Genomic DNA, 27824 nt, shown 5'->3' on the forward strand with positions numbered 1-27824 from the left:
TGTCTCCTCTTGAATAGCAGAAAATCACAAAAGGAACAGTAAAGCATAAAAAGAATTATGATTCTGGAAAAAAAAAAGAATCCCTCCAAGAAAAAAAAAAATAGAAGGAAGAGAAAAAACAAATTGGTTAGTCAAAGATAAATTATTAATAGAGTCTGAAATTCATCTGGGTTAAAATAGACAATGCTGACTTATTTTCAAGACAGAAAAAGATTTAGAGGTTTCTGGACCAATAAAAAATACTTTGACCAGACATAAGCCAGATGATTAAGTATGCTTCCTTGATCTCCTTGATCAGGATACATTAAAGCCTACAGACACAGTTCTGTGACTTCTGATCAGGTGGATGACAGTGACTCCAAGGGTTGCTCAGCTGTGACATCATGGAATTGTACCAATCACAGTCCTGCTCTTCCAGAATGCAATTCTGAACACACCATTTAAGTAGGGGATGTTACCATAATCTTTACATCAGCTTGATTTTGTTCAGCACCTGTTTGATTTTTCTCTTGAAGACTCAGACATAGGAAAAACTGCAGAAAAACTTCTATGAAGGCCTGGAGGGCACTCCCCCTCTCCTCTGGCTGAGGCTGCCTGGATCAGAATGTTGAGAGGAGAGCTGTGTGGGAGCTCAGTGAGAGGCAGTCCTCTTCCCCACCTCACCCAGGAGATGGACGTACAGGAGCTTGCTTCCCAGCCCCTGGTCCCAGCCCAAACCAGCTTAAGCTGTGCCTAGTTGTGCAGCTAACAGACCCAGCAGCCGACCCATTTCAGCCCCCAGCCTGGCTTTGGATCTACCTTGTCCCCACAGATTGGTGCTGTCAGCTGAGCCTGGCCTACACTACCAGCCTCATTCTGCTCACCCTGTCCGTTTGCGGTAGCACTGCGCTCCTGGCCGCTGCCCTCCCCACACAGCCATGTAATGGGATCATTTAAAGATCTGAAATCTAGCCAGTGGTGTTGCTTACATAAGAAAACCAATTTAACACAGATACTCAATTCAGCAACCAAACCATACAAAACTTTCTCCTCCACATGGCATCTCCAAAATGGCATCTGTCTGTTCTTTAAAGTTTTGATGAGAAAAAGACATCTGTTTTGTAAGACACTCGATTAAAAATATTTTTCTGGAATTCCACATTCTAAATATATATAGACCACTAGATGAAAATGTAGTGCTTTGACAAGCCAGGCACTCTAAGAGTTACAATAATACAATTTTTAAAGAAAGTAGCATTGGAGCAGCCCATAAGATGTCTTAAAATGTAAAGCTTCTCTAACTGTTATGCACAAATTTAAAAGGATTTAAGAAAGGAATAAATAAATAAGGAAGATTTTTCTCTGCATTACTATGACTTTTTACACAAATGGTTCATTCTACGTCAGGACCAGCAGAAAAGAACACTTTATTCTGAATGCTGATGCTATTGCAAAGTGTTCATATAGATAAACTTGATTAGAACAAAACAAAACTCTGCAAAGAAGAAAAAATGGGATCACTACACAACAACAGTCTTTTTTTGATTGCTGAAGCAGTTCAAGTTTTCTTCCTCTTTAAACTTCAGCCATCTCAATATGCTGTATTTTTGGTGATTGCTGTCTCCCAATTTGGTGTGTTCTCATTTTTCACTGCATCTCAGTGAACCTTTTTCTCAGAGACAAAAAGGGTTCTACCATCAGTATAATACGATTATGAATTTGAATGAAAGTCTAATACATTTGTTAAAGCAGGCATTCAACTCCTTTGCATGCTGACATTTTTAAGCCAGGCAGAGGCAGCTTTCCTTACCTTGCTTTTGGACATAGAATGCGCTGTATCCTCTTTGCTTTGTGAGGCATCATCCTTCCCTTTGTCAAAACCTTAAAGAAAAGACAGCATTGTTGCACATTATTTGAATGCACTAGCTTTAACACAAGCTAGCCTTTGAAATAAACTTGCAAATAGTATTTATCATTGAAAAGTGCAAACAAACCAGATTTTCAAACAGCTCATATATATTAGTTCTTCATGTAAGTTGAAAATCAGTTATCGCAGCACAGTCTGATTTAATACCTGCTAAGAAGTGAGAACAGTCCACTGTATTTGGATGGTGCTGCACCCAATTCAGAGATCTAACCAACTGAAAACATGATCAGCAAATTCTCATCCTTTTATGCCCTCAGCCTCCACTATCTGCATATGCAGGCATGAACACAGCAGAACACTAAGGAAAGCTGGGATTGGCTTGTTCATTTCTTTAGCCAGAAATAATGGCTAAAATCCATACAATTGAAAGCAAATAGATAACATGGCTTAAGATTGCCAGTCAATCTGTCACAAGTACATGAAAAGATGGTCCACGTTTGCCTTGAATTTATACTTTGGACTTCACATTGCACAGATGTAACTACTTGGCTTTATTTTAAGTCACCAAAATTCTATATTTATCTTCTGTGAATGATGCATAATGTGAACCCCACACTTTCACAGTATCCAAACAGCAAAGTGAGCCAACATCTCAGTGATTTGCTTTCTTTGAAGAAGTTGGCTCTAGCATAGGCACTTATAAATGGGAATAAAACAAATACCTCAATGCACTTATTTTACTATAACGTCACCACTGACATGCCCCCCAGACATAAGGGCATAAGTGAATATCAGGAAAAAAGAAAACAGCAAAAAGCAACGGCAAAAAGCGAGTTCAGGAAACGTTCATATGTTGTACTGAGAGACATGGTTTAGTGGTCAAATATTGGTGGTGGGTAGATGATTGGACTGGATGATCCTGGAGGTCTCTTCCGACCTTGGTGATTCTATGGTTCTATGACATTGCCTTGCCGCCCGGCCCACCAGAGGGCACCAGACCCACGCAGAAACGGCAGATGGGGCGGACGGACAGATGCTACTTTGAGCCCCTGCTACAATTCAGCCCAGTGTTCTGCCACAGAAATGGGTACTTCGTAAGGTTTAAGAGAACTTTCATCAAGTCTCTGCAGCTGTGTTTTTTGTTTAATGTGGGACTTTATTTTTTCTTTTTATGAATGGTATCTTCACCTTTCCACAGTTCACACTAAACCCAGAAGTTTAACGCAGCACTGATTCATCTATCACAAATACGCACCTTGGGAAGTTGCTCTGAGTTATTAGAGACATTAGGACAATCTTCAGGCTCTGCGAGGAATCCAAGATTCCTGCTTTGCTTCAGTAGCCCTATTTTTTTATTCTTGTTTTTACTTTATTACCTTTTGTAGAGATTCAGTCTGAAGATCAAAGAAAAAATGCACTGCAATACAATTCATTTTGTGTCAACCCAAATAAAACTTCACACATCTTTACAGAAGCCTTTCTGCAGACAGTTCATTAAACCCTTCCTTATGAAATTCTCCTAACACATCTGTGAGGGATTTGTTCAGATAAAAAAAAGAGAAGGCATAATCCACCAGGCTGTTTGACCTCAGAGAAGAAGCACCTAGACATGCAGAAGATTTGTAGTTCTAGGCAATGCGGCAAAAAAAAAGAATAATACAAAAAAATAAAAAAATTACAAACAGATTCATCAGGATCCAGAAGTTGGAAGCCACAGTGATGGAAGAAAAAGGTGACCTCAAGTCTTAGAGGACAGACTTAAGTTCAGTGAGAAGTTATTATACTTGATACCAGTCTTAGACAGTCAAACATGCGCTACAATCACAATAACAATGTCTTCTCCTCATCCCACAGCCAAAAGCAATCACCAGTTAGGAACTAAGTTCTGTTGAAAAGGTAATGCAGGGATATTTTAATCACTTTCCGTGTTTCGTTTATCTGTTTAAACACAGACACAAAAGTGATGGGAATTACCAAGGAAGTGCTGCATCAGGGTTGGGATTACAGAAGAGCAGCTCTCTTTCTGCAGTACATCAGCTTTAAGGACTTTGAGGACTTTGCACATCCTTATCTAACATGCACATTTTTATTTTCATATACAAGCTTTGCATTGGTATCACCAAGCACTAATAAAGCAAGGAGTGCTCTTTAGTCAGAGTGTCAGACAAAGACCAAAGCTGTCTCTCTTAATTGCACCTTCTCGCTCCCAGAGCCTCCTGCCTGAGAGATGCACATGTTTGCTGCTTTACAATATGTCACTGCACTCCCTCTCTTGGTCACATAAACAGCAAAATGATGGCTGGAGGGCTTGCTAGTGAATCCAGCTGCTGAAATCACAGCACTGCAGGCTCTAGGTCACTTTGCAGTACACTGTCTTAGTTTATGACAAAAAGCCAAGCAGTCGGATCCATATCCTGTGCTATCCTTGTTGCTCCCCTCTCAGTGGAAGGAATGAGCCAACACCGACAAGACAGAAGGCCCTTCTGCCATAAGACAACATGAATGACTTAAAAAAAAAAAATAAACAGAGCATTATTCAGGTGCTAACCCAGACGCAGCCTTCCTCAGTGCATCTTCACTAAGATGAGGGGAACGCATGTACAGTCACCATCATGGAATGGTTTGACTTGGAAGGAAACTTAAAGGCCATCCAGTTCCACGCCCTTGCCATGGGCAGCATTGCCAGCCAGTGGATCAGCCTGCCCAGGGCCCCATCCCACCTGGCCTTGAAAGCCTCCAGGGATAGGACATCCACAGTTTCTCCACGCTGCCTGTGCCACCCTAACAGCCAAGAATTCCTTTCCTATATCTAATCCCAATCTGCCCTCTTTTAGTTTTAAAACCATTACCTCTTGTCCCATTCCCACATGACCTTGCAAATGTCCCAGCCCAGCTTTCCCGTAGGCCCTTTTTTAATTTAGGTCCTGAAAGGCTGCAATAAGGTCTCCCCAGAGCCTTCCCCTCTCCAGACTGAACAAGCCCAGCTGCCTCAGACTGGAGAGGCATTTCAGGCCCCAAGTAGTCCTGATTCTTCTGACATTAGCATGAGACTAATTAGTGTCAGATTTGTACTGAAACATCACCAAAAGCTACGTATGAGTCCTAACTGAGGACAATATACACTCTGCCATGGAAATATTTGGTCAACACCACCAAAACAATTATATGCATAGAATCAGAAATAAGATGCAGTCTCCCCCCCTCCTGATAGCAGTTAAAGTTTCTCTATGGATTTCTATTTAAACTCATTAGAGCAATCTTCAGGTAAAACTGCAAGCAAATGCAGTCTGAATCAGCCTTCAGAGCTGCAGACTGAGCACCCAATATTCTTCAAGGCACTTGCAGTTGTATTTCTTTTAATCTTAAGTTTCTCTGCTGTAGCCTGTAAAGCAGTTTTCAATAGTAGAAACTGTATCCAGAGCAACACCATCTTAACAAATTTCTCCCACTGCAAGCTTTGTTTTGTTAACATCACAGCCCTGTACTCTGGAAGTTGATTCAAAACCAAGCAAGCTACGGTTCATGATCTGATCTTGGACTCCAAGGGAAACTTTGCAGGACTACATTCCTATTGAGGGCACATGGCAAGTCCAGATGAAAACTCACACTGAACTTTCAGAAAGACCTGAGAGGAGGCTGACAACTGCACACAGTTTGAACAACCAGAACTTCATACATGTAAGCTGTCCTCACAACAAAACTGATCAGTAATTGGCAGGGAGGCTGGAACTAGGTGATCTTTAAGGTTCCGGCTTATCTGAACCATTCCATGATTCTGTAACTCTTCAGAGGTGGAGCTACAGCACACTGTCAACACTAAAAGAAAAAAAAATCTTCCAAAATATCACCCTTGACAAAAAATAATGAGTAGGAACGATGCGAGATTAGTGTTCAAGAATCTTTAATATGAAGCCCTTAGTAGGGTACAATTAAAACAAACGTGTTTGTTTAAGATGCTTCAGTTTTGAAGCACAGCATGTATTGGCTGTTTGAAGTCATACCTACAGTCTGCCCCTCAATCAAAAGAAAGAAAAAGCAGAACAACCATGCAACATCTTCTGAATTTCAAGTACTGGTATTGTGTCTCTCATCTATTATCATCTACAATTAGGATACTTTAGTGAGAAAGATAAAAAATAAATGTTACTTTTTAATACTATTTTATTAAAAACCTAAGAAAAAAAAACTGACTGAAGGGTTGTTTGTTTGTTGCTTACTTTTGTTCCCAACAGCCCAAAGAACAAGTGAAAAGAAGTAACAGAATGCATAAAAAGATGACGAACAGCAAGCCAAGTAACAATATTACTGACTTGCAAATGAAAAGCAAGAAACAGACTGATTTGATTACTGGCATGAATGTACAGTTCTGAAAAAAAGTTACTGAGCTGAAAATGGATATGCTTCTAAAGGACGAAGTGAATTATAATCTGTGGGAGACAGAAGTACCAGCATTATTTAACAAACAAGGCAGAAAAAAAGGCAAGAGTCGTTTCAGATTCAAACATCAGAGACAACAGCGTTTTTGACTGAGTGATTTTCAGCAGCTTATTGACAAACACTTGTAAGAATACTATTTCATTTTATCTAATTCATTTTGAAGATAGGGAGGTTCTGCCTATCTGCCAACTCCATGCTTTCCAGGTTTGACATCTTCATTTCCTGAGCAGCTTTAACAAGGCTCCTGGTAGAAGACTGGCCACTTCCTGATGCAGACGGAAAGGACATTTTCTATGGTAAAACAGGAGGGCTACCAGGAGGGCTACCAGAACATGGTGTTGTGAGGAAGCACCCAGCTGCCAGCAGCTGAGCATGCCGCTCCAGCAATTCTGCAAGCCATTGTGAGCCAGTGGTGCGGAGAGCTGAAAATCAGCAGCCCACAGCCTCCCGCATGCACTGCACCCTGACTCTTTTTCATTGCTTCAGAGGCAGAGCTTAACAATTGAGTGAGTTGTTCTTTAGAAGGTACACAATAAGAAGAGAAAAGTGCTTTTTTTTCTCCCAACATTCCAGCCCCACAAACTGTGCATTTGCACAGGCTCAAGACAAATCACACGTGCAGAATAATTCCAGTAAGAATGTGCAATTTTTGCAGCACTGCTTTTCAGAAATAGGTGACCTTGTATTTCCAAGGATCAAAGTTTCATGAAGTAAACTACTGAAATTCAAGTACCTACATCAGCAGGACACATGATAGACAACGAACCTCTAGAAATTCACTTCAGTATCCCATTACTGATTTTAGGAGACAACAAATCTGAGGAAAAAGAGATTCAAGCCCTTTCGGATGCTAAATTTCTTAAAAGAAGTCTTGCAGTACAGCCTTCAGTGAGGCTATGTTTTAGACTTAACTCACTCTATCTTGTCACTACGTATACTACAAGAAAGGGATTTATAAATCACAGTACAACCAACCAAACCAAAATACTCCACGATGTATCAAGTAAACAAACTACTTTTAAACAGTTATCTGCTGTAGGATAAATTACCTTGCTTGCCTATGTACAACAGCTCTTGCTGCTACAAAGAGCTGTCACTTCAATGCACGCAAACAATATTCTTTCTGATTTCTGTTAACAATTTCTACCAATATCTCAGCAGACTACTTTCATTCAAGATGAAAAATCTGAATTGGAAATTATATTATCTTCTGTACATTTTAAGAACAACAAACCTGGTGAAGCAGGTGAGAGTTCATTATATCCTCCAAAGGAAGCATTCCGGACAAGTTTTCGGCCATCAGCTCTTGAAGAAAACACAGATGAAATCCCAGCACATGAGGAAAACCTACGTCGCAGTGCACCCTCTTCCTTCATGAGTTAAGATGTTTGTACAAGGATTATGTTCTCTGTGAAAGCTGGTTAGCATTAGCTGGCTGGAACAAGAGTGTTGCAGTAACAGCCTTCTACCTCATATTCTGATGAGTAAGATACAAAAGGAAAAAAACAAACGAAGGGCATACATGAAAAATGCAGTGAAGAGACAGAGGCTGCCAAATCAGCAGCAAGCCAAGCAATATTATACTGTTCTCGTCAAATCCATTAGAACATTTAAAGGTGAACAGCTGCGTTTCAGCTTTTCTTCTCTACATTTAAAGGTGAACAGCTGCATTTCAGTTTTTCTTCTCCACATATACATTTTTTTTACATCTCAGCTTTGGTCCTATTCATCTCTGCTTTATAAGAGCACTAAAACAACCACTATTTAGGTTTTAAGGGTTCATTAAATCAAATCTTCTTCATGTTTGTCTTCCAAGTCCCAAACTTAAATTGCACTTAGGAGCTAATGTGGCTTCCCTATTTGATATTTCAGTACACAGTGGGAACCTAACAAGGATGCCAATGTTTGCTTTATGCAGCCATGCTGAACTCCCCTGTTCAGGCACTTCCCTAGCTAATTTTCATCAGCTGATTATTACGGCTTCTACATCTTCATCTCTTACTTTTATTTAAAAGGTGAGTTGATAGCATATTCTTCTCTAACACACTGCCACATTTATTTATGCAGTGTCTGACTCCTGGAAGAGCTGCACAAAATAAGCTCCACAATTATTTTCATTGGCCCAAGTATTCTGTGCAATGAATACAACACTTAAACTAATCATCCTAAATTTTAAACACAAAAATAATTCCAATAAATTATGCTTCATGACTACGAATCAGATGATCCAAACTGTTCACTGCTGGTAGCAGAATGAAGCTAGATAAGCTCTCCCTAATCTCCTTCATGCACCCCATTTTTCACTGGCTGTTTCTCTGCCCTGCTCCACATGCTTCCACTAATTCCATTCTTCCATCACCTGGATCTGACAGACTCACACCATACTTCTGACAAACTACATTTTGAAACCTGCTTTCTTAGCTGGAAAGGAGAAAAATAAAATGCTAAAAATAGCCTTGAAATAAAGTCTCGTGTGCTCCCTTACTTGGTACAGGAGGTCTTCTCTTCTCACAAAGTGAAACGCATACCCTAAATCAAATCAGTAATGTGAATTTCACTAATTCTTAAACAATCCTGTGCAATTCAGTTGTTTGTGTAAAGAAATGTAGTATTTGCAGATAAGCAATTTCTGTTTGCACTGGCTTAGAGATAATACAGTAGACAGAAACATTCTTTAATTCCATGACAGGTTTAAATTGTGCAGAATGTTTGTGTATTTGTACCTATGAATATACTAAAATACATACAGAAATCTCTGAAAATTAACTTTTTGATTATGAAGCACAGCAGCTTCCAGGATGCTATGAACTGCTAGAATTTCCTCATGCCTCTTACCAGAAAAATGTTCCCATATATTTCAAGCAATGTAAGAAAAACGAAACACGATACGTAACCTTCACTTATTTTATATGGGAAGTGAAAAACTTACGGGCATGGTGAATGGAGAAATTAGGCATTATGTTCATTTTACTGAGAAGTGGCTAGATATCCAGGGGGAAGCAATGAAATCTTGAAGGTTTATCCCTCATTTCCAGCCACATTGTCTCAGTCCCTTGGCACTGCTTCATGTTGCCAAGCTGTATCAGAGTACAGTTTAAAACCTTTCTCCGTACACCTTTTCCTCCATTTAGAAGGAAAACTAAAATCTTTGGCTAGCCTTCCAATTGTGATAACGTTACAGCTGCATCTCTCCTCTCTGAAGTTTCCTCCCAGCCAAGGAAGCTGCAACTGAGCACCTCTTCCTTTAATCCAACAGCAGCACAGGAGCAGCAGGCTCTGAGCCTTTTGTCAAAAGATGACCACCTCACCACTACAACAGAGAGGGGAAAAAGTAGGTCATCTCCCTCTCACCAATTCATCCTCATATCTCACTTCCTCATGCAGCAGTAGGACACTTCATATCAGGCTTTGGCTATAAAAATTCCACCTCTGGAACAGCTTGTGATTTCTTATGGCTTCTAATACTTGTACGTGTATGGCCAATTATTTTAAAGCAGAAGCAGATAACTGACACATAACAAAAGGCTGTTAGACCCAAAGAAATCTATAACTTTTGATTAAAAATGAGCATTCTTCTCTATAGCATGACTGTAAATGAAAGTTTATTATCATTCTTGGGAATCAGCCTGCAGTATTAAAAAGGTTTCTGTTCCTTCTCTGCAACAAACTTTATTCCTGAAAGAGCCTGCAAAGATGTTTCAAGTTGCTTGGAAACACTCTTATCTGCACATTCTATATACAGCAACAGCAAGGTGCACTTCATAAGCCACCATATATTAAACAAAATCCTTTTTTTCCCTGTTTCCAACCTAAACATAAATTAATACAGAATGAGCCAATCTATTGATATGAACAGAATTCGCATCATTCATTAAACTAACATCCCAGGAAGTCTTGTATTCTTTTGATATATTCAGTGCGCAGCGGCTTAATAAATGGTATACTTAGAAAATGCACTAACATACAAAGCTTGAAAGTTTTAGAGTTTCCAAATAGAACTACAGCCAAGACCAATGGCAGACAGTAGATAACTATCAATGTCTATGTAAACAGGAAAATAGCCACACTCTGGTCTAAATGTATTCAGGTGCATGCCAGTGCAAAAGCTAAGCACTTCATAAAAGCAGACTTAAAGGGAGAAAACATCTTCTGTTTTCTGTTTCATGTAATAGCTACATCAGCAGAAAGAAGAGAAAGTCCATGACTGGAATACTTCATTGATCTATCTCAAGGGAAAAACAAACAAAACCAAAAATCCATTCCTAATCATAAACTATTGAACATCTTTTCAGAGAAGGAAAACTTATGCGTTGTTCATATTTTCAAGGACAGAATACATTTCTCACATCAATTACTCAATCAGAGCTTCTTTACTAGTAAATGCTGGCTGAAAACATTGTTGTCCTGTGCTTAAGGCATTCTTTCATGATATTGCCTTAAATCTTAACACACAAACTCTAAAAAGCAAGTAAGCAATGCATGCAGTTCCAACAACACATGAGCACTTTTGATAAAGCACGGTTACAGTTTTAAAATATTTATTAAAAAAATAAATATTCAGTGCTGAAATAAAACACAGACTTACAAAAAAACTTCTTGGAGTTGCATTGGTAGGAATTGCCAACCATGAAAGCTGAATTCTAAAGATCATATTCTAAACTATCCTACTGAGGAACTGTAAACAATTATTTTTTTACACAGATGTTAGTAACTTAAAATGATGAAGATTTTAAACAAATTCATACTGCTGTAATAACACAACTCTGAGTACATCTACTGATGCAAAGTAAAAAATATTTTCTCTTAGAGTTGTGCAGGTGAAGCCCAAAAATCTTAAAACCAAACTCTGTAAAAGCTGAAGGGAGAAGAAAGAGAAAGGAAAACTGATAGCACAGCAGAGAAGCTGGAAGCTTTTTACACTCACTCTCCAAGTCTGACAATAATCTGCTCTGACAGCTCAACAACGTGATGTTTCCAGCAGGCTTCTCCTCCCAGTCCAGCGAATGAAAACATTGTAAATAATTTTCTACATGTAGTATATGCACATTCTGTACAGTATGCAGAAAACAGTAAGAGCAAACTGCTAGGCTACCATACCTACAAATGACTTTTATCCAACATACAATTTTTGCACGTGGATTTTAAGCAAAAGTGTTTTTCTTCTATTGAAGAAAAAAAAGAAGTAAAGATGTACTTGCCTTCAGATACCAATATCTGACTAATAAAAATGACATCTGAACCATGAGGCTACACCTTGTGATGGCAGTTTTCAGTGGCAAATTCCTTTCACTAAATCTTCTTTTGTTCTCCACTGTTTCCAGGTCAAGTGCAGTCTAGCTGAGGAGTAATTCCAGAGGCGTGCCTAAGAATGGTTTATGAAATAACACCAAGACTCCTAGCGCCTTGCTGGCAACTGTACTTGCCTCCACCTCATCGCTTGCTAAGGCTCCTGTTCAGCTCCTCCCACTCAAAGCAAATAGCCTTGCTCACTCGCTGCTCAGGTTTCAGCACTTTTCATCTCAGCACTTACAAAATTCAAGGTCACAGTTCAGGTTCAAGTACACCAGCTTTCCTGAGATTTACATGGAGAAAAAGAACTCGTCTGAGAAGTTTCGTAGTAATAAGCCCTACTGTGCCCTTCAAACCCAGCACTATTCTTTCACAAAGCTATAAGTCACAGAGAAAGGAGCACACATAATTTACCCAAGCCACAAATGCTGGGTGGAGCAGCACTTCAGAAAAGGCAAGTTTTATTAAATACACAATGACTTGCAGAGGAATGTGCCAGAGCGTGCATTACAGTAAGAAAGGAGGACATCAAGATAATACATTCAGAAGACTAATCACACACAAACATATTCACCTTCAGTTTGGCAACACAAACTGAAAACAAATTACATAGGGTCAAACTCCTTCCCCCTCTTTACTGTGAACAGAGCCATATTAACATTCTCTTTGACAAAAGTATCAGTGAAGCTACTCCAAGTAAGAGGTGCAATTTTGCAGAGGCTTCACCTGCGTGATGCTATGCACAACGCTGAAAAATGACCACTCATGTCACTGAGGCCAGTTACCTGTGCCTGCCTGCAGCAATATACAGATACGAATCCAGAACTACCTGAAGAACCACCAGTCCACGTGGTTTCTATACATTCCAGATTACAAAACACTTCTTCAGCATCAAAGGACAAAGTAAGACAAACTGCAGCAAGAGAAACCAAGACAAAGTACTAAGGGTTAAAAGATTTTAGGCAGAAATAATCACGTGACTACAGAACACATTTCTAAGATGTTAGCTATACTTATATGAAAGAGAAGGTGCTTGGCATCAGAAGTACCATTTGCTGTTAACATGGAATTGCTAAAACAAATTAAAAAAAAAAAACAACAAAACGAGTCTCACCAAACCTCTAGCAGTTTCCTTGTTAGTGCTGAGTCAGTTTTAAGTGAGGATGAACTAAGTTTAAAAACAAACAAAAAACCTCACGACATGCTTGATAATAAGTTGCTCATACTATAATCAATTATTTAGTCATTCTTCAGTTTCTCTGTTCAAAGGATAGATACAGTAGAGTGAAACCGGAGACTGCATGAAGTTATTTGCATGATTAAGTCTGTCTGGATATACAGCAGAAAAATCAAAGGAAACATTAGAAGAAAACCAGAAATCATTATCAACCATTCCATATAACCCCACTGCCCAGAAAGCAATTTGATTTGGAACCAGGCAGATGGGGAAGATCCATCATCTGCAAGCATCATATTCATAAAGCAGTATTAACACTTTGAAAGCGCTAGCTGAAAGAAAACTAGAAGCTGTCATTCAATCAGAGATCAGAATTTAGAGTCCTGGAATGGCAGAGGTTGGAAGGGGACCTCTGGAGGTTATCTGGCCCAATCCCTGTATTCTGATATGCCTGGAGATACGGGCACAGAGGACTTTTCTCTCCAACTCCAGCACAGACCGCCTTTGCTGCTGCTTCAACTCTGAGCACACCCATGAACAAGCTCTCACCAACCTGCCCAAAGGTCCAAAACAAAGCATCCATCTCAGAAATAGCTGCTAGTGAACTAAAAAGGCTCAACTCAGATAACACAGGACTGAACCTTTCCTTCCATTGAATCACAGTAACCCACATGCTATATTTCAAGAGCCTCCTGACGCTACCTGCCGGTGGGTCACAACAGTCACCTCCGTGGGATCCCAAGTCTGGAGTGCCATGTATTTCTTGCCATGTAATCAAGCTGTCAGCTGAGCCAACCCACCTGAAAACTAATGGTTTTAAAAGCTGCAAGTTGTATGGATTTACAGTGAACCACCTTTAACTTGTCAGCTGCTCAGGTAGACAGCAATTTGTGTAAGTCTTACATTCTCTTGGTCAGTATAGCTGCAAAGGCATCTCATCCCTCCGGGAGTTAGCAAGTGTTGTTCAGCAACTAGTGCTTGAAAACGTTTAGTTTTTCACTCACCATCTTCTCTCTCATATAAAAAATAGTGAAATTTGTATTTTCTCTCCCAATTTTTCTCCAAAGCTTTCTACAGATTAAAATCCTACCACGTCCTTTAGATATTTACTAGAGAGCAAGCAGTATTTTAGCACAAGCTCTGTGCAGCCAAAAATATTCTTACTCTCCCGCGAAAGGAGCATCAACTTCTCCTTTTTATTCATTACGATCATCATTACTCACAACCCAAACGTTCTGTTTCCACCATCAACCCATCTCCCTGCACCTAAGCCACTCTGTTTCTCAGTTACAGACATTACACATTCATCCTTGTGCAAAATGAATTAACAGCTACTACTACTCTATTAGAAAGGAAGAGTGGATCCTGCTTCTTAGCTCAGTTCAAGCTCCTTCTGGACACCTTCGTCCAGGGCTTATCCTTATGTGACAAGCATTCACCTAGTCATACAGTATGTCAGTTTAACACATTAAAACAACCAAGCCCTTAAAATCCAACACAAAGTGCTATCTCTCTCTTTCTCCCCTCACTCCTAATCAACAAACTGAAACAACTTCTTCGTAAACTACATGCTCCAGGAAATAATGTGGCAGGCAGCAGACTTCAAACAAAGAGCAGGAAGCTGTTTATTGAGAACAAAGATTTACATTATCGTAAAATATCTCCTCCTTAATCTTTATCATGGTAACACACTTTTCCTAGATACTACTCACATTTTCACTCATTGATGCCTCCTATAGAAACAGAAATACTGAGTGTTGATGCAATTAAATTGAGCCAGGAAGGCTGTTTGCACAGGTCACTGTTCACCACAGGAAATAAAGAAATCAGAGCTCCAAAATCCTAATGCATCATCTGTTGAGTTGACAGCCTTAAAGTATAACTTAGAACACTGTCAACACAAGCACCACTGGTATTTGCTATTGTTCAGGTTGGGATGATGCTCCCATTAATGCAACCTGCAACTTGTTCCAAGTTGTTTAACCTGCAAGAGTTCAAATTCACTAAAATCCAGAATGGTAAATTTTCCCAAAAATGCGAGAAGTGAATTTTGTATTCCTCTTTGTGGATTTTCACTTCCTCACATTCTTAAAAGTTAAACACAGAGACTACTTCCTGAGTAAATAAACACACATGAATGCAATCAGCATGATCAAAACCAAAAAAAAAACATTTCTTTTCACCATATATGCTTTGTAACACACACTCAATGGTACACAAAAAACAACAGCACAGCTCTCATTAAATAAAGCCATAGAGAGACAATACACATTCCTTAAAAAAAGTCTGACATTTTCAAACACCTTATGGAATGCTTAATGTTGCTACCTTAATTAAATTTCTCTCTTTATCACAAGAACAACTTATCAGTTAAGCTGTATGTATTTTATTTTCAAAAGAAGTCTGAAATGTTTTAACTGCATATTTACAGGTTGGAAGGTGTCCCCTTCCTGAGGAGGCTTCTGATTTTTTCATATATTTTAAAAGATCTGTGTTTCTATCTAGTCCCCTTTATCAAACAGAAATAATGGGGCATGCTGATGTCAGTCTGAGTTAACAAGATTTACAAGAATCCAATTTAGCAGGGATAATTTGTGTAACAACATAAACAGCTTACATCAGCGAGCGCATTTCTGATTTACAGTTTTTGAAAATGCAGTCCCAGACTCAGTATTTCTGATGCTCCTTTTTAACTGTGATAGCATAGTTTTGTCAAAGATTCCTTTCTATTGCACCGATAGTTCGGTAAAAAAAAGAAAGCAAAAACCCCAAAGTTTCCATATACAGCACTGACAAGTCACAGACAGGGCCAATGTGGCAGTATTAGGAAAGGATGAGTACAAACACAGACTTCAAAAGTCACTGTTAAAGATCCTATAAGGAAAAAAAAGACCTGCTTTAAAAAAATTTGTCGTGCATATAATTACCAAATCCTTTTCTCTCTTTGATCACTTCCCACCTTGACTTCAGAAGCAATGTAGCCTTACTGAGCAAGCTGCTGAATGAAGGAATCTAGAAATGGCTGTTTAAACACATACAACAAAAACTGGGGGGCGGGGAGGGTGGAAATCAGTAAATGTCTTCAAGATCAACTCAACATGGGGCTGGTGAAGCCCAATCTCACAAGTGGTTCTTGAGTCATGATGCTGAGAATGTCTCTAATCAGAATATCTTCATCTGTGCAACTGAGCTTAGAGCTCCCACAAAAGGCTGTATTGCTGGCTTTCCAGAATTAAACCATCTCTTGCATGCTATAGAGGCAACAGGCTAGTTTCTATATTTGTTTTCATGTCACTTGAACCTCAGTACATGAGTGTCTCAGTTTTTATACTGGATAGCACTTGGCTTTTGTGTACTATGCAACTTAACACCACAACATTTGGAGGTGCAATACTTCCAGAACAAAATATAATTGCAGCCAATCAATACTTATTCTGACACTCTAGATAGCAAGATGGGCATGGCAGAAAGAAATCGAATCCATATTAATTAAAATTACAAGTCAACCTCAGGACCAAGGCTATATAGAGCTGACTTAAACTTTCAGCACTGAAACTCAGAAGTTTCTGAAGTTTAAACTGATGAGATCATGCAGGCATAACTCCCATGATCGGCTTAGCAAAACAGATCTGCACTGGAAAGGAATGAGGAAGGACGAAGTATTTCACACTAAGAAGCCAAGTGTAGGAAAAAAGAAACTTTCTGAAATCAAGAATGACATTCATGTAAGTTAAGACCCAGTATTTATACAGGAGAGTACTAGAAATTGTGAAATATACACCACTTAAAACTTCACAATGGTATGTGATATTGCTCACTCTTTGTTCCAAATAGGAGGCCAATGACTAAAAATAACTGAACATTTAAAATCTTTACCTCTGCTCCCTTATATCAAGATACAACTTCTCGTCGATTTTAATTACACTTGTAGTCATTACCATTAGGATCTTAAGACATGAACAGAAGACACAAATCAAGTTAGTTCCAGTAGATTGCCAAGGACAAGCACCAGGTTTCCCCTCTCCCTGGACCGTTGCTGGTTGGCCAAAGAATTTGACACACATCGTGTTAGTCAACCTGTTCCTCTTTGCCCACCAACACCAGCATGTCTACTAGCTGCTTCAACTCATTCATTTTTAGCCACAAGTTTTATTAAAAAATTGGATTTGCCATGAAAACGACTTTATTCAGGCAATAGGAATGATAATTTAGGTAATGGTGGATAAACCATCCAGCAGCAGAAGCCAAAATACTCATGTCATAGCTTTCCTTTACATATATTCAACCAGATCACACATTTTCTGATTCTCTTTTGTGCTGTGCCTAGTAAGCTTTTCAGACTGTTTGTTCAGATTATCCTCTCCTAAGGGTGCATTCAGGTACAACTGACCAGACGTGTCTCCATTTAGTTTGTAAGAAATCCCTGTAAATACTGTATCTAAACATTTCCTATATTTCTGCATGTCCTCATCACACAGTGCCATGGGTGTATTATACAGTAAAAGAAAGCACTTACCATAATTAAATAAACTTAAAATAACTGCATCGCTTTTCAAGTAAGAGAACTGACACGGAACACAGAATAGCACAACGTTTATTTGAACAGTAAATGTTACAAAGAAGTTACATACACATAAGCTAGAGAAAATGTTTCCAGACTAAGCACGGTGTAAGCCAGAAAACATCAAGCGCTGCTCCAGTGAGATAAGAGCAGCTTTTAGAAAATATATCAGAGCTAGCTATGCATATCACTGAAAATACTGCTGTAATTCTTAAAATACAATAAAAGACCACTAGACTCAACATAGTAAGAACTATATTTGATGTAAAAGTACTTCCCCTGTTATGTCAATGACATGGAATGGGAAAACAGCAAAGCGATTCAAAGATGCCTCAGAATCAGGCTTTACTACTATGACTAACATCATTACTTGGACAAATCACATTAGAGGAGTTTGGGAGGCTTGCACAAAGTCGACTCAGAAACACTACTCATGTTGATAATTGGAGTAATCATAGCTGATTAACACAGCTGACAAGATCAAAAAGGAGTATCAATTAAAAAAAAATAGATTGTATACACCACCACAAACATTTATAATTATATTCTAGCCAGTAAGACAAACAGTTTCAAATTCAAATAAGTACAAGGAGAGCAACTGCAGCTGTTTTTTTATTTTTGCTTTTAAACAATCTATCAGCACATCAGGTCTAATGGTATGTTTCACTGTGGATCCAATCAGTTCACACAGATTTACTGAGAGTTTGTTTTTAACAGGTTTAGCAAAGCAGAGAATGGGCTGAAGACAGGCAGGCAGAGCTGAGACTTTTACCTTTCAAATGGAGAAGGATCTTAGAGAAGCAACTAATGAACAAGGGCTCCAGGCTTAGGCGATGTATTGTAACACTTCTGCATACCAGAGATATTAATATGACCATCAATTACAGGGTTATACACAGATAATGATTTTCCATCATGTGGGCTGTTCTCTCGCAGGTCACAGCACACTTCATTAAAGCACTGCACCATGTGGTAATTTTTTTCTGTTTCAGATTAACATGTAAGGACAAAAGAAATTACCTGCAATACTTTAATACACTTTCTTCCTTATTTCTTTACTGTGGAGGGCAGTGTTTTTGAACTAATATTTGAAATAGGTAATGTCAGCATTTAGGATCTTCAAAATCTGTTAAAAAAGAAAAGGCTTTGTCTTACCATGGCTGTGAGCAGTTGCTGGGCTGAGAGATGGCTGGAGTAACTCTTTGGTTGGAGTAAAATAAGCTTCTTTCCCCTGGCGCTGGCTCATTTTTCCTGGAGTTAAAAGCTGCGATTCATCGCTGTTTGTTACCACTGCTGAAATACAAAATGGACGCTCAATCTTGTGTGCTTGTGTGTAGATTTATATCAACTTCAATGCTTCTCATGAAACAGGGATTGAATGCTGTCTTGTGAAATGCTTCTTTCTATAAAATGAAGATTTCAAACTAGAGATTTGCTTGGGAGGGGATGACAGAAAGGAGCCAGAAAGACTGGTCTAAGATATGAGTCAGAAGATGAAAACAAAAACCAGTAGATGTATGAAAGCTGCAGGCTACTACTGAATACAGACACAGCACTGAGCTGTTACTTAAGTTCTGAAACTAGGATTTCTTTGCTACTTTTTATACTTGGTTTAACTAGTCACAAGAGAGTTGACCCGGGAAACAACTTGCTAGGTCAAGCTATAGGAGCACCCCAGAAAGCTAAGATGAATGAATATATACATAAACATCAAAGAAATGCATCTCATTAATAAAGATTATGTAGAGAATATATCAAGAGAAAGGTTCAAAGTGGAACAGTTTCTCTCCTTGAACCTTATCAGTTGGAAAAGCACTTGTTTGATCTCTTCTAGCTATTCATAGTTAGACAGCCATCCTGTTTATGCTGTTCGTACTTATCCTTAAGCTGCACATAACAGAACTGTAAGTTTTTTGATGGGGGAAGAATGGCTGACTCAGTAACATCTCTCCTTTGGAACTAGATGTATGGGCAAAAGGAGATAAAAAGAAAAACAGAAGATGCTTGCTAAGCAACACTCTGCCTAAAAGATTCTAACTTACAATGCTGCTCACTTTAAAGAGTTACCCAGCTTTCCTCTAAATAGTTTTAAAAGTTCAGAAGAATATGTAGTCAAAATAAGTTCAATTTTCTAGATAGAACCTGCAGGTATAGAGGCTGTCTCCTTAGCTTTGTTACTACTATTATTATAGTAGCTCAAATGCGCTTCTCGAGCAAAGCCTAAAAAAACCACAAGGCATTAAGATGAATGTAAGGATGCTAAGATATCCATCTAAGATAAACCACCTAGAGCTCTTCTCCAGATAAATTATAACACGACTGCTGCTCAAGAAAAGTCAGCAGATAGAAAAGGAAGCAAAAAGCTCATTTTCCTAGTTCAGGGTTCAAATGTGTCCCTTTTTAACTTTTTACAAAGGTTTTTACACAGATTTGTTCGGTTGGTTTTTTAACTATCAAGATGCAATGATTTTTCAGATGATATCTACTCTGCAGTAAAATTCTAAAAAAGCACGAACTAAATTCCATGATATTAACTCAGCAACACCCATAGCAAGCTTCAGATTCCCCATTTAAACTCATACTCCTCCAAAAAATGATTTCATCCTGGAATTTCAGTAAATTCACAAAATAAATTAGGTTTATCTCTCAGAAAAAGAGCAATGGTCATTTACTCTAGTGTCTTGCTCACTTGTGAAAGTTTACCATGAATGAATGATGTTCCTAGTCAAACGTGTTATTTCTAATTTGCCCAAAATACCAAACTGAAGCTTTTAGTTTCAAACTTGGGCGTCCACATGTATCTGCAGTAAAATCTTGGCAAACTAATGACAGCTGTAAGTCTCAAAACCCACACTCAAATGCTGACTAATCTTCAAAGCACTCAAACTTTCTAGAGAGTACGGCTTTAGCTTCTTAATCAGGTCTTCATGGCAAGGACATTCAAAATCTGATTTTTCTAATGATCCCAGGGAACATATCACTTCATTCTTAGGTTTCATGTCATCTTTGCAACTTGAGAAACAGATTTAGTAGATACATACTCAGCATGCACTACAATAGCATTGCCAACCATTTCTTCCACTCAATGGCCTTGAAGTGGTTATGTATTTTTAGACTTCAGCTCAGGCTTCAGAGCACTCATTCAAAAGAGAGAAGATCTTAGTTCATCCGATCCTTTACCTGAACGGGTTTAAACTCATCTAATCTATCTCCTTGAAGCTAAGCAGAATGCTATTTTAGAAAAGAAACATCAAGTAGTAAACATCAAAGTCTCTTTGTGAATCTTTGGAGGGCACATTTGAATACCAACAGAACTGTTAGGGATGATAATTCAAACTTCATTCTATTTCTCACTACTAGCAATCAAATTACTAATTATAGATTGTCAGTAAGATTTATGTATCAGAAGAAATACAAATTGAGGTCTTTACAGCCAATTTAGTTCATCAGATAAAGTTATGAAAAAAAATAACTGAAGTGGTAGATTGCCAATTCTTCTGTTCCATAATGAGCATATCATATCAAAGTGCCTACACACTTAAAAACAATACAAGGACGTGAGATATAGGAAAAGGTTTGTACAAATTCAGTTCTGCATTAGTTTTTACTGAGTAGCAACAGTAGCTCCACTTACAGAAAATCCGGAAGATTATAAATTGGTAAATTAGCAGTAATTTGGTAAATTAGCAGTAAATTGGTAATTAGCAGTAAGATTTTAAATACTCTGTTCAGGAATTTTCTAGCACCTAGCATGGCTACTTTGTTCACTGAAAAAAAATATCAGAAAATAACTTCCAAATGTGGGATAAAGGGGCTTTGGGAACTCTATGCATGTACATGAGAACACTCTAGTAAATGCCTGCTTTTCAGATCAAACATTTATATAGAACAGCTGTCTCATATTTTTTTCAAAGAATCACAGAGAAGTCAAGGTTGGAAGGGATCTCTGGAGCTCATCTGTTCTATCTCCTCGTTCAAGAAGATACACTTAGAGAAAGTTGCCCATTTTTACATTAGACTGTGAGTTTTTTTGCAGTCAAAGTCTGGGAGACTGTACCTGCTATCTACAGCTCACAAGACACAGAAGCTGTGGATGCCATTAACTATATATCGTAAATTCAGACAAGAGGCCAGCAGCAGCCTGTACATTAATCTGCAAGACAGAGTTTTATTTTGTACATCTAATATCACAGGAAGTAGCAACATGTATTAATTTGAAAAACGAACAGTCAGATGCCAAAAGAACTCTTGCCATTGTCAAAAAGATAAATATTTCAATGATTAAATATCATTTTCATATTAAAAATGTGCCTCATCAAAATGAGTTCTTCATAAAGGGAAAACCCTTACCTGTATGGGGTACATGGACCGCCCACAAAAACTGATTAAAATCATAGCTTCTGCACAGATTTTTTCCAAAGGACAAAGTTCATGCCTGCACCTGTCCCTCCATACACAGACTCTAAATCCCAGGCAAAATTACTCTGCCAATCATGCGCATGAAGCAGTGGCACTGGTCGATCCTTGACTGCATGCTCATGAACACACAGAAGTTTTCTCTATTGAAACAGCAGAGTCAATCTTTGAGAATTACAGTTCATGCACCAGTTGATTTCTGATGACTTACTGAAATAACTTAGTGAAATTAAACAAACCATACAGCACCATAAACATAAAACTGCAAAAATGAATTTATTTCTGAACCACTATTTCCTTGCCTTTATTATCCACACTACAGTAGCTTCTCAAGGATTTTTTTTCAAAACAGTATATTTTCCACTGTATCTCAGCTTCTGGATTTGAAGACAGAAGCAAATCAAATATTTAGCCTAGGGGCTCACTTACAAAGAAAGAGACTACCTATTATGCACATATGTCCAAAATACCATAGTAAAGGTGTGTTCACTTACTTGATGGTCCATGAGAGTCTCTGTTATCACCATGATGCTGTGTACACATACAATTGAAGAACGAAGAACAGCAAACAAAAAGATCCAGGCCAGGAAGAAGCAAGTGCACAAAAGCAGCAGCAGCGGGAAAGAAGAAGGACAATGAAAACAGAGTTAGTTCATGGCTAAAATACAACGTGCACCTCAATAACAAAGGCGAGACCTCAAGAGAATTAGCAGCTTAGAAAAGTCAAAGCAACAAAACTGACACATATACTAATAAAGCAGCCATTAGAAGCCGTGGCTGTGTATAAAGTTGAAATAACGTTTATCTCCAAAACTGGAGCACTTTCAGACAGGTGTTTCAGAAATAAAAAAGCTCTTAATTGATCGTTAGTGTGCAAACAAGCGCAAAAGCACTAAAGCCATATCCACGCCAATGGCTTCAGTAGGCAAACACTGACCTAGAAGCCGCATTTTGTATCAAAATATACCCAAAGAACTAACTTGCATTAAAACATTATCTTCCTCCATTGAGATACATGAAATGCGGCTACTGCAGGAGAACAATCACATACTAACAGTCCGGACACCTTTCTGACATTGGAATTGGAATCACTTAAAAGTCACTACTACCCAAAGCCACAATGGGCTTAATATCCCACTGTGCTCAGCAGTATAGAGACAAGATAAGTTCCACCCATGTCTCAAAAGGTTTACTTTTGAGACACGCACAAAAAACATAGAAGAGTGAAAGCCAGCACACCAGCATGAAATGCTATTTCCTTTCTAACACCAAAATAAATCCAAAAAAAGCTGTACCTACTATACTTCAGACAAAAACCTTCTGTTCCATTTCCACGTAGAAAGGAAATCTTTGTCCTGCTTTGTAAAGCATTCAGTTTTACTTCTCTGTTATCAGGACTAATTAACAGCAAATCTGAAAGAAGTAAAAATCTTTGCAAGCAGGAAACTCATCACTCCTCATCTTAAAACACAGATTTTTATTCCTCACAGCTGCAAAGGGGCAGTAAATCATCACTGCAACATGCAGTGACAAGCAAACCTAAAATACTGCAACAAGAATTCTGAAACTGCAGGACAAATCATTGGAAAGATGAGGGAACGCTTCTTTCATAATGTTGACTTCATGGAAATAGATGTGATTGAATGAGAGAAGCTGAAATAAAGTGTGCTTGCTAAACAGCCTTCTGCCCCTTGTCAGGCACTTTAGGTCAGAGGGAAACACTCCTAAAGGAACCCATGAACTTACCAGATCAGTTTAAGTACCAGCATATGAAATGCATTCAAGAACTCAACAGTTTTCAAGGTACAGCTTTTTAGCAATGTACAGCAGACTAGGAGAAAACTTCTGTTTGGACTGTAACTGTGCTACCCTACGCTGTTTACAGATTGAAGAGAATTACTGACAGGAGAGCAAGGAAAGAGCCTGCAGTAACAGATCCAGCAGCTGATGGAAGGACTTGAAAAGCCAATGCTCAGTGCTGGTTTGCTTTATTTCACACTGCAAGTCAGAAAGCAAGAGAATAGAACTGGAAAAATAAATTACTAACAGGCACACAGATCAGAAGTTTCTGATGCACGGTTGCTAACAGCACATACTTACGTGTTGAAGAAACAGAGAAAAAGCACAGCAGAGGGTTCTGCCTCACTGCCTGCTTCTCAAGCAGTTTGCCCAAGATACAACATGACACCACAGAGCAGGGCAACCGGTCACCCGAGACGATGCAGGGACTTTTGCGTAAATATTTTAGCATTGCCTGGTTAATCCTATGCACCGGTACAAACAGCTCCCATGCCAGGGACTGAAACACAAGCCTGGCTAACTCTGATCTTCCCCAATAAACATTCTGTTTACACATCAAACCACATTCCTTGCTGGTCAGCGTCCTCTTCGCTAGAAAAAACTGGGTCTGTGCATTTACCTAAAACCAAATGAATATTCTGAACACGATGTGAGACATTAAAATACTGAAATGAGACTATCTCAGTCAAGAAGACCTCTATTTTTTCCAATAGCCTATTGGAACCTCAATGATTTGTAATTCCTATCCCTGCAGATCAGCAATTCTAACCCTTCAGGAAACAAAAAATGATCATTTTAGTACCTTGGCGGCTGCTTTGAAAAGAATGCACCCTCAGGGCATTCCTGTTCCTCATCTCCCATGATTTTTATTTTAAGTACAAAGAATTAAGAAAAATCAATATGCACTTATTTCCAGAGACACAGCCCACTGTATTTTCACATTTACTTAACTGAGGACACGCTTCAGTTACAGAGTAAACCTTCTGACAAGGGAGGTTCCCCACATTAAATGACTTAGTTTCTGCTGAGGCATATTCAATTAAAAATGTTTCTACCAAACCATACAAAGCTCAGCACTCCTCCCAGTAACATTTCAGCTATTCAATACCAGGGAATGAAGAACAGCGACACTGACCACCTCATGCAATAGCAGCAAGAATTCTTTCATACAAAAGCTGCTCTGTGCTTCAAAAAAGCATTATTTTTAGACAGTTATTTCTCAGGGATAAAGCTTATAATAACTGCCACTAAGCCTGAAATTACATCTGCTAACTTGTCCTATAAAATGAAATCCTTCTCCTGCTGAAGATTAGCCAAAATCAAAAGTGAATGTTAAGCTAGCGTGTCCCAATCTAACACTATAAGAGATCAATTTGTTAAAAATCTTTACTAGACTTACAATCTAAACCTACAACTAAATTCTTAATAGAGTTTGAACACGTATTTTAAAGCCAAATTAGAATTTTTAGCCTGCTGAAGAGAGACATTTTCAGGAAGCTGTCTTTATTATATATATATCACTAATATCAGTCATGTTTCAATTAAATTCAGGACCACTAACCCAGCCTGCAGAGCTGATCAGTCAAAAGGACCAATAAATTAAAACTTGAAGCGGGCGCGGGAGCCCCGGGAAGTTACTTTGCCATCTGCTGATGCATTTAAATAAAAGTACATATTCCTGATTTCAGATATAGCCTGTTATACTCAAAAGTATTTTATTACTGCCTTTATCTTATCAAATGAATAACTTCATGTGGTAGTTGAACCATCACAAAAAAAAAGTTTGTTTCTAATTGTTAAAAACTCATATTCACCTCGATTTAGAGAATCCAATTTTGCCCTTTGGAGGCAGCACTTTGTATCAGATAACAACTTTGGAAGGAAAAAATCATTTCCTACTTCAGTTATTAGAGTGCTTTCACAGAACGTAGCTTGTGGAAAAAAATAAGTTCTTAAATAATTCTGACAGCCTGATGATGACTAAGTGTCACAGCACCCTCTGTGCTTTTCCTGTTTTTAACTTGTGCTTAGAAAGTGAGCTGGGATATTCACTGCTTCAGAAAATTTATAATCTGCACAGATTACCAACTTTTGTATCTGAAATGAGCCTGAAAATACATAATTACCTGTCTCCTTTCTTTTCTGCCCCTCATCCCACTGAAAAATATATTTTTTTTTTTGTCCATAGTAAGTAACTGATAAAGTATTAACAAGTGAGACTGACAGGCATATTTTTCTTTTGGGATTCAGATGCATGAAGTATCAAATCCAAGAACCAGACATTTCTTGACATCCAGCCCTCCTGCCATTAGTCTACCAAATTATGGTTGATAGGACATAATGTACCAAGTGCATTTACCAGAAAAGTATTGACTCCAACAGAAACAATTCAAGCTGTTTGACCCTTCTCCTAGGAAAACCATCTTTGTTTTCATTTGAATACATGAAGCCACATTTAAGTTACTCACTGAATTTTTGTCAAGTTCCCCATCGGCCAGAACAGTCTCCATGCTGAAAGAGCGTGTTCTGTCTCTCCTTCAGCTACAGTTCTTCCATCCTGCCACACGTCCTGGAGAGAAAACAAAACAAAACAAACAGTAATGCCCAGTGTCTGACATCCATTGAAAATCTTTCACATTCTCTCTTAAAAGAACAAAGAGTCTTCTACTGTATGCCCTCTGTATTACGGTTCCTTGCAAAATGCACACACTACCTGTAAAACTCAGCCTTTCAGGAGTGAAAGGAGAGGTCAGCTTCTGAAAAAATAGCCAAAACAAAAGCTATTCCAGATACACTCAAGAAGGCAAGTCTTGACATTTAGTCACACTTGCAAAAATATAAGGAAAAAAAAAAAAAAAAAAAAAAAAAAAAAAAAAGGAAAGCTAGATAGAGGGAAATCCTTCGTTTTTCCCTTGTATTTTTCCTTCACTCCAGACAGCAGCAGCAGCACACCGCTCCTGCCCTGCAGGCACAAGCACATGTAAGCAGTTTGAATATATAGGAGCTGTTCTGGAATAGCAGAGACAAAGAGCTTCTCAGATTAACTTTGGAAACAGCCACATTTGACTTCACGGAACCACAACAGAGAAATTAAATTATTCAAGCCAGCCAGCCCCTCTGTGGCACGCCTGGGCATTCAGCTCATGGTCACTGCCCTGGAATCTGCCAAACAATGCCTCATTCTCTTGATATTTCCTATTTACTTCTCTGATAGAGAACAAAAGCTATAAAAAAAAAAAACCAACCTCAGTACTACATCACATTTAAAGTCAACAGTAAGACAAGAAAAGGGTTTGGAAACAGAACTCAGTGGGAAGGCTTAATCATGTGATTAGTGGGTTCAAAGAGGGAAGCAGATGAAGATGGGATGAGCGCAGAGATGCCCACCTCCACCCACGGCTCTGCCCCTCTTTCCACGGCCTCAGAGAAGAGATAGAAGCAGAAGTGAGGGCTGCAAGCCAGCCCATACAGAGTAGAGGAAGGCAACATCCCACAGGAGAACAACCAGCTGTCCAAGCAGCCTCAAAGCACATTCACACTGCCTGCCCTCTTGCCAGAGCAAGCACTCAGCAGAGTATTAGCCCAAGGACACTTTCTTCCTCCTTTCTAAGAAGGGCTGGGCAGGAAGAAGCTGAGTCAGAAGCCAGATGCTGAACATTTGGGCAAAAAGAAGAGCGTGAAGACGGTGGAATTTTTTTTAAGCTACAGTATTAGTGTACTGTGCTTGGGGTACACATGAAGCTGTAGCTTTAGCTCAAGCAATAGCAGAAAGAGTAACTGAGCAGAAAGGAAGGTGGTCCCACAGCCTTCTGAGAGCTGGAGGCTGCAGGAGAACAGGGAGAGAGATGGGAAAAGAGGAGTGGGAGAGCACATCAACCTGGCTGTGCAGCTCCAAGCCTGCCTTGGGAAATACACACTCGTGGAAGAAAATCTCTCTAGAAAGAAGTTACTTTGTTCAACTGTTCCATTATTACCATAGTTTTTGTTCTTGTATTACATAAAGCACATTAGAATTAGAACTCCCTTAGGCAGAGCAAATAGAATTAACACACTATAGCAAATTGAAATACTAAATTACCTTAACATATGCCACTGAAACACAAAAGAAATGATAACTTTTTTAAACAAAGTCATAGTCTGCCATTGTGCTTAAGAAATTGCAAAGGTTATTGTTCTCCATGACTCAGCTCAAGAACCAAGGAAGACCTTATTCACGGACCTCCGCAAGTACTGAGATGACACGTAACTGGGAAGTGTGCGCATGTATGTTCACATTTAAATTAAAAACACGATCCATT

General features: G+C 38.8%; 1 protein-coding gene across 5 annotated transcripts in view; it reads right to left on the reverse strand.

The window, feature by feature from the left end:
• The window catches only part of OSBPL8 (oxysterol binding protein like 8), a 79926-nt gene that overhangs the window by 25553 nt on the left and 26549 nt on the right, over positions 1–27824 (reverse strand). The window contains exons 2-5 of one of the 5 annotated variants that reach the window (XM_042815883.1): positions 25995–26095; positions 22221–22257; positions 18466–18600; positions 1790–1860 (exon numbers count right to left, since the gene is read on the reverse strand). In XM_042815883.1, the coding sequence (XP_042671817.1) occupies positions 1790–1860; positions 18466–18600; positions 22221–22257; positions 25995–26036 (285 nt within the window). In that variant the 5' untranslated portion in view covers positions 26037–26095. Of the gene's footprint in view, positions 1–1789; positions 1861–7517; positions 7707–18465; positions 18604–22220; positions 22258–25994; positions 26096–27824 lie in introns of those variants that run through there. The other 4 variants (XM_042815881.1, XM_042815884.1, XM_042815885.1 and 1 more) reach the window with 4 other exon arrangements.

Source organism: Centrocercus urophasianus, unplaced genomic scaffold (genome assembly GCF_019232065.1).
Source record: "Centrocercus urophasianus isolate 14NV4802_14NV808 unplaced genomic scaffold, USGS_Curo_1.0 seq_15, whole genome shotgun sequence".
Lineage (NCBI taxonomy): Eukaryota > Metazoa > Chordata > Aves > Galliformes > Phasianidae > Centrocercus > Centrocercus urophasianus.